Here is an 8,232-nt window from a genome sequence, read left to right as displayed (position 1 = left end):
GTGAGTCCCAAATCCGCATACTTGCTGGAAGGAGAGCCGCCACATTAGCTCAGCAGTGTTACGAGGATCCATCTCAGAAGCACAGCGTGACTTTTCCTGTCCAGGGACAAGCTTTGCTGGTAGCAGCCACCATGCCAGCCCTGTAACGGGAGGAGTGAGCCATAGGAAACCCACATGTCCCATGCTCACCTTGGGGAAAACTTATCACCTCCTCCGCTCATTGGGGTTGGCCATATAGGAGCTCTCATCTCCTTCGCACATAGCTGCTTTTTGGGCAAGTGAGACTGGTCTCACTACCCAGCCCCGGGGCAGCCCAGCCCCCAAAATGGGGTGCTTTGTGGTGTTCTGAGATGTGTTTATAGTGTGGCTAATTTTAGGACCTCCCATTCACAAGGAAGGCTCCACCCGGCCCCGTGCTGAAACCACCTCTGGGCTGGAAAACAGCAGCTGTGAGACAACATCTGGCATCACTTGGACAGGCAGAGTCAGGAAGTGAAGGAAAACAGTGTCTGTCCAAGGCTGCCGAGGGACTCCAGCTAGACAGAGTGCAGAATTTGGCCAAGACACTGGAAAGAGTAACTCTAATCTTAAAAAAGTTATTAAAAAAAAAAAAAGATGAGACATTGTATGATGCTGGTTGCTGTTTGTCATCCTTCAGCCTGCTGTTAACTCCCACCATGCCTCTCCCTGCCGAGACATGGAGAGGTCAATCCCTCCTGCCTTAAAGTCATTTGGGCTTCATCTTCACAGCTGGAGACCTCAGGGTCCCACCCCAGCATTGTCCCCTGGACCCCAGCACATGGGCTGAGAGACTGCAGGGGAGCGCAGGACAAGGTCCAGCAATCTCCTGGCCCCACCTTGACAGAGGACAGTCCCTTACTTTTCAACTTCATTTAAAAAAATCAAGACCTTGCAGGGGTTCCCCCCACTCAGGGCACTCTGGTCCTAGCAGCCCCAGAGATGCCCTCCTGCCCCACAGCAGGCACCACAGGGTGCAGAAGAGGAGCTTATGGTCCCCACCAGCCCCCAGAAAGTGATTGCTGGCCTGCCTTCCCTCCCAGAGACTATTTTTTGTGGTAAGACCTTAGTTCTGAATGGCCTTGTTTGCACACCACATCCCTTAACCACCTGCTGGTAGGAAACACAGGTGCTCCAGGCTTATGAAAGGAGCTGGGGTTTCTCCACTCCTCTGTTTTTCTGAAGTTTGCTGTTTCACATGATTTCATCACATTTGCTGAGCAGGCGGAATCACACAGAATAACCCAGTTGAGCCCCACTTGGCTGAAAGGGAAGCTTTTGGTTAAAGCTTTGGTTAAACCCCAAATCCAGGCTGCAGAGACCCAACCAAGCCACTGGGCAGCTGCTCCCGCTCACCTGGGATCTCACTGCAGGGGCAGAAGTAGGGAAGGATGAGCAGGAAAGCCCCTGTGAGCAAACCCCCAGGCATGGAGACACCTGGGGGCTTTCCAGAAACAGGGTAATATGAGCAAGGGGCAGCAGTTGCCCAATGTGCTGCGATGGTTTTTGAGCCAGAGCTGTGTTTTAAAAGCAGTAGGGATATTTCCATTGATGACTTTCAGACTACAGGGGTCCAAGTCACTCAAGCCTCTTCGAAAAGCTTTGTCTCAAAGTCTTAGGTGTATGGAGTTTACAAATTCAAGTGCGGATGGGGATTATTTAAGCTGGAAATGTTACATTCCCACACCTCACAGCTCTCCAACCCCTCTGCACTCCCAGTCCCACCATCCCATTCAACACTACTGCAGGAGGGTGGGGATGGGGTTAGGCAATGCAGGTTTTCCAGTGGGTCAGGGAGCCCTTGTCTGAGTTTAGGGTCACCTTTGGGCAGGGATTTTTTGTAAGCACCCAGAGCAGCTGGGCACAGCTTCATCTACTTTGCAAGTATCAGTCATGTCTGAACCACGACCAGTCTCTCCTTCCCTACTGGGACCAAGAAGCAAACCCTCCATAGGAACAGCCAAGATGTCTGTCCGGGACGGATGGGGAGTCTGGCAGACAGCAGCAGGGATTAGCTGCACCACTTTGAAATATTCTTGGAAGCAGCAAGGGGTGCTGCAGAGAAAGCCAAGAGGGTGAAGGGCCCCCCATGGCTTCACCTGGCAGCCCCACATCCTTCCAGCACACTGCAAAGGGTAAGCTGGAAGTCATGCCAAAGTTTGGGGAAAGATGTAATCCAGGGACACACGTTGCTGAAGACAGGTTCCTGGGACAGGCTCTGTGCTGGGCATGGCCAGAGGAACAGTGCTGGCAGAACTTCAGCTCCTGGCTTTCTAGGACAGCCCATCCAGGTGGGTGCAAGCAGCTGCCACTGGTCAGAGAGTTGGATCTAGAAGGGACCAGCCATGCTGCCAAGAAAGAAGGTTTCCAGGGGCATGGTGTGATTTGAGACCAGCACCTCTCCTTCAGCATCACTCCAGCTGCTGGAGTTCAAGCTCCCCAAGTGGAAAGAAATCCATCCCCAGGACAAGATCAAGGACTTACCTTAACGCAAGTTTCTTTTTCAGTATTCCCATGGCTGTTGGATTCTCACTGGAAGGAAACCTCAATCAAGAAGCCTCATGGTCAGCCCCTGCATCCACATATTTGTCATGAAGACTTTCCAGCTGAAAACTAATCTAACACCTGTTACAATCAGAGTAAGTGGGGCTGGATCTACTCCTCCTGATCCCAAAGAGAGGTTGTGATGAAGATAAGCAGTGTCACTCCTTGTCAGCAAGTTGGGAGGGGGGGTGGGTGGGTGGGTGAAGGAATACTATATAGATGTAATGTATGATGTATGGTCAGATGTTCAGCAGATATCTGCAGAAGCAATGTGCAGCAGCCTCCCTACACACAGTGGTAGCCGCATGTGGCTTCTGCCATAGCTTTTATTGGTCCTGCTGGGAAATCCAGGCCAAATTGGGAGCTGGAGCTCCATGGGGTGGTATCTCCCCACTGGCGACTGGCAGCCATCAGGTGACAAGCCACAGCACAGCAGTGGGGAGATGGACACCTGCCCAAAGTGAGCTCAGATGAGCTGGCTGCAGGTTCAGGTGGACATCTAAGACTTGTTTTAATTCAGTCCAAACCACTCCAATCTCAGAAACAACTTGGAAGCTATGCTATTTGCAAGTCTACTTCTTTTGGCAACCAAGAAATAATAAGAGACTGATATTGTTATTACTTCAGCTTCAGAGGGGTGAATAATCAGCTTTGCAAGGAAAAGCAGCTTGTCTGACTGCTGAGGGATTTGTAGAGATACCCATCTCCCTTTAACGTGGTCTCCCCATGGGCTGGGATGCTGAACATTGTCTGCTCCTTCCATTCAGCCTGGTTAACATCCCTAGCACACACTGCCCTTGGAGGGCCAAAAGCCAGATCAGCAGGGAAACAGGAGACCAACGCAGACACGCTCAGGATTCCTAACATTTGACTTAAAACTGAATGAATCACAACTCCCAGCCGAGATCTGCTCTCTGAAGCATAACTCATCAGCTCCAGCCCTACTTGGTATCTTACCAACCCCTACTTTAATAGCCTGCACTAATTAGCCCTCGTTAGCCTCTGAGCTCTTTCTGACCATCTCCTTTGCTTTGCAGTAGAGCATTTTCCCTACTGAGTCCATCTCTTTTTTCTCCCTGCACAGGTGGTGGGACTCAACCCTTATCCTCTCCTAATTCGTGGCTTTCCTTCCTCCTGTCCCTCCCTGTTGGTCGCCCACCTCCAGCACCCACGTAAGGATTCCCAGCCCTCCCTCCCCTCCCTTCCCCTCCCTTCCCCTCCCTTCCCCTCCCTTCCCCTCCCCTCTCTGAAAGAAGACCCCCCTGCATCCCTCCTGCCCCGCTTTCAGCTCCACGCTGGTGTCCCACCAGCCCAGTGGGGTGTAGGGAGCCAGGGGCAAAGCCATGGGTGTGTCTTGCTTCTTCCTGAAAACCACTTCTTTTAGAAGAAGTCTTTGTGGATGCTTTCTGCCTTATGCTCCTGCTGAACTCGTTTGCAGCTGCCTACGTTGCCAGAAAGATGTTGTGGTCCAGGAAGGGCTCTGGACACAGCGTCTCTCTCTGCCTGACTCCCTGGCTGGCTCACACAGCACGTGTTGTAGAGGGGTCCTCATCTCCGATCGGCTGCACAGCATCCCGAGGATAAGCCTGCTGGGCAGTCACCCCCGAGCCCTGCTCCGCTGGCCCCAGTCCCCCTCTCCCCCCACCCAAGGCTCCAGCATGTTCTCAGCCCCTGTCAACGCTGTCGGGCAGCAACATGCAACACATACGTGGCAGCTTATAGAAAGGATTGGGGAGACTTTTCCCCCTTTTATTGAAAATGATCATTTCTATTCTAGTGCAAACACTGTACATTTTACATCACAAAGCAAGAGATAATTTACAGGATACATTTCCATCTGGGAATCCCTCCTGTGGCTTCACGTGTCAAGCTCCACCAGTCTCATCAATCATCCATCCCTGTCGTGCTCAAAAATCCCACTTTGAGGGAATCAGCCACGTATTTCTGTGTTGAGAAAAGGGGGGGGAAGAGCTGAGAAAACAGCGTTCGTACAGAGCAGGCAAGAGGAAAGCGCCTCAAGACCATTTTCTCCCCTGAATGGTACCCAAACTTACTGATAACTGGGGTAACCATGGCAACTTCCTAGAGACTGAAAGTCTACTAAAACCCTGGAGAACTCCACGCTTTCAGGATAAGGCCCTTAATTTGCACATGTATTTACATGGTTCAATAAAATACAGATTAAACATACACAATCATAAAATTTCACTTTGGCTTGACAGACAACTAGACGCTGCCTGTTGGCTGAAGTCATCAAGACACAAACAACAAAACCTGTCCATTCCTCCAGCTGGACTCTGTTTAGCACATCCACGTAAACGAAGTAATATTGTGTCGGATGCTCTGGTGTAGATACTGACATTGCCCAGCTCAAAGGTGATGCAAAGGTCTCATCTGGACTGACAACAGCCCAGTCAGCTGTGATGGCATCCCCAACCAAGTAGCCCAACCCAAGGCAAGACCCAACTAAAATTGGAAGTGCAAAAGCTTACACAACCTTCCTGTAGGAGCAGCCCCATGCAAGTCAATTCAGTCCCTCACACAAATACAGTGAGAAGGGTGAACAAGGGCTTGCACAGGCATTTATGCGAGCTCCTTCATGTAAACGTCACAGCGTGGGCGTAGGGATGGATATCTCGGTCCACAGATGGATAACCGAGTACTAGGAGCTCCATGCTCTCTGAACTGCCTCCTTGCTAACTTCAGAAATGGATGCCTGTACACAGGCACTAAAGAAAGCTGTTCAAGGTGATGTTTCTAACTGCAGAAAAGGTGTGCAAAGACTAGGAGAAAGCCACATGCCACCAAGACGCTGAAGGAAACAGCTGAAACCTCCAGGGTGGACGCTCGGGCAGCCTCAGGCCACCATGGGGGAGTTCATTCAGGCTGCTGTCGCTGCTGGGATGCTGGTGGATTGCAGACAAAGGCAGCAAGGCAAGGAGAGGGGAGAGCACCAGGCTAAGGCACTCAACGACTGGTTCAACCTCTGAGTAACGTTACATTGCACGAAGTCTTTTTTCTTTCTGATTGTGCAGGACATGTTCTTCAAGAGTTTCTGTTTGTGTAGGCACAGGAACCAAGAACGAGTTTCTAAGTGAAGGCTGAGATTTCCAACGTGATCACTTGGCTCTAGGAGCTGGAACGACACTACTCATGATAGAAATATTTTGGTTTAGAGATCTTAGCTTCTCCAGACTACAGAAGAAAAGGCCAAAAAAAGGGATCAAACAGAACATAATGGATTTCTTAAAACACAGTGCTTGTCCAGCCTCACTTCCCCTGCTGGTGTTCTGTCTGCAAATGTAATCTGCGACTTTAAGGTTTTTGTCCTGATCACAATTATATTTCCTTTTTTTTCCCTCAAAAATATCCATACAGAGAGACAAAAAAATTCCAGCAGCAACACACACAATCACGGGCACAGCTTACACCAGTTTGGATCTGGGACTTTTTTTCCCAGTGCTAGCTCAAATACTTTGGCTGGATTTCCATTCATCCTCTGCCAGTTTAATTTTCACCTTCACTTTAAAGAGATTTATTTCTCATTTCCTGCAACATACCATTTTAGACTGTCAAAGCCCACTGTCACACATCTATATATGCCCAGCATGTCTGCAGCAAACACCAAGATGGAGCCCTAAGCCACTCTACCAGAAGTATCCCTCATGACTGAGCTTCATTCTCCTTCCCTCATGGTCCAGCCTGGACCATAGAGTAGCTCTGCTATCTTCAGTGGGACTATTGGTTTGGGCATGTCTCCTGCACAAGCACTATTTGCCATAAAGAAGTCCCCTCCTCCTCTCAAATTTGAAAGAGGCAGGCATCACCAGCAACATGAAAGATCGTAGTTTCCTCACGATGCTTGCAAGGAAGAAATCCCTTTTAGGTTGCATGTTCTCTACTCTTCATGGAGAGAAGGAACTTAGGTCCTAATTAGCTCTCCAGACCCCAGAGGAGGGAGGACAGGAGGTAAGGAGAGCAAAGGAGTGGTTAAGGCTACAGGACAAGCCTCACTTGGGAGTGTTATGGGAACTAGGGGAAGATATGGTCTTTGTGTGGGATGCTCCCTGCTGAGACATCACTCGCCCTCAGAGGGGCTGGCAGAGACCTTCCATAGGGACGTCCTTGCATTTTCCCAAGAGTCACATGAACCGACCTGACTGGAGAGAAGATCCTCATCTTATTACATGAAGCTGCAAATGCCCATGGGAAAAAATCTGCATAGGAGTGTGGCTCCCTCCAGCTCCACTTCTTTGGGGTTTCTCACGGGAAGACGTGAGCTGGCCATTTCAGGCGCTGCCTGAGGCTACCGGGAAGAGCCCTGGCAAGGGTGAGAGAGGCTGCGGCTGGAATTTCAATGCACGCTCCAGGAACCTGGATGCAGCACAAACATCCCAAACATTTTCAATGGATTTTATTTTGTTTAATAAAAAACACCAACCAAGCTTGCATGTGTATCTTATATATATAAATATATACAGTATATATAAAACAAATGCATCTGGACAACGCCTTTCCCTGTGGCGCAAACTGTAAGGCATAGAAAGGAGTGTCCTAACAGTCCTATTCTTGGCACTACAGAGCGATCCCTCCTACTACAACCCCCCACCGCTCACATACCCACGTTGGCTTTTCTATCTTCTTTGGCTTTTCATGGCGGCAGTGCCGGGAATACTTGAGAAAGCAATGAAGCACTGCAAAGCCCAAGGAGGTCTTCCTCACGTCTTGGACTGGTCCAGGCAACCTGGGCAGGATGACCCCATCTTGTCGGACTAACAGGCTTCCCCCAGACTAACAATAATGGTGCTGCCTCTGTGGGATAAGGGACTGGAGGGATGGATGGTCAGGCAGATACAATGGAAAGCGGTGACCAAACAACTTCTTCTAGGGTGAGCTGGGGCAGAGGGGGAGAGGAGCAAGCTTTGCATCTCAGCATGATGGTGGGTGGGACACATCCACGGGCTGAGATTGGCAGAGGTTTCTTTTTGCAGTCCCATACAAAAATGGAAACCAATAAGGGTGAGACTGTCCTTTAGTGAAGAAGCTCGTAGTATACTGAGCAAAAGCAATAAACCTGACAATAACAAGAAAAAAAAAATGGTGGCATTATCCCAAAAGGAAGGAGGAACCTTGTCACTCACGAGCGGTTCAGTTTGCTCCCAGTTTGGTCCCCATGTTCAATTCTGGGTTAGGGTTGGCTTTTTTTCTTCTATTTTTTTTTCTTTTTTGTGGTTTTTTTTTTGTGTTTTTTTTGGGTTGGTTTTTTTTTTCTTTCAGCACAAACAAGTTGCAAAGCAGGACGGGTGTTGTTGTATTTTCTCCTTCTGCAAGGCAGCTGCCTCCAGTCGTTAATTGACTGTGGGCACTTGATTCCTCTGTAAACTATATTCCTTTGCCTTCAGTCTCAGGTTGGCAATACTGTTGGCCATATTCATGCCCTGTGCTGGGCTGGCGTTGGTACACGTGGCAGAGTAGGTGGCCATGGCGCTATGGGATGGAAAGAGAGAAACATCACGTCAGACGAGGTCTTCACACCATGCAGAGAGCAGACATGCACCACAGCGAGGTTAAACCCTTGGGGCTTTCCATAAATGCAGGATGTATTTCCTATGTGAGTGGGGAATTATCACTACTTTTTATTTAACACCCCCGTAAATCTCTCCACTGCAG

The 8,232-nt window shown here is 49.6% G+C and overlaps 1 protein-coding gene across 1 annotated transcript in view; it reads right to left on the bottom strand.

Annotated features, from left to right (window-relative positions):
• Positions 1–7,836: 7,836 nt before the first annotated feature.
• The window catches only part of PRRX1 (paired related homeobox 1), a 38,955-nt gene continuing 38,559 nt past the window's right edge, over positions 7,837–8,232 (bottom strand). The window contains exon 4 of the mRNA XM_074152349.1: positions 7,837–8,049. Coding sequence (XP_074008450.1) covers positions 7,911–8,049 — 139 coding nt within the window. The 3' untranslated portion in view covers positions 7,837–7,910. The remainder of the gene's footprint in view (positions 8,050–8,232) is intronic.

The sequence above is a fragment of the Numenius arquata genome, chromosome 8 (assembly GCF_964106895.1).
Source record: "Numenius arquata chromosome 8, bNumArq3.hap1.1, whole genome shotgun sequence".
NCBI classification, from domain to species: domain Eukaryota; kingdom Metazoa; phylum Chordata; class Aves; order Charadriiformes; family Scolopacidae; genus Numenius; species Numenius arquata.
Note: the sequence above shows the minus strand (reverse complement) of the source record. Positions and strands in the feature narration are given on the sequence as shown.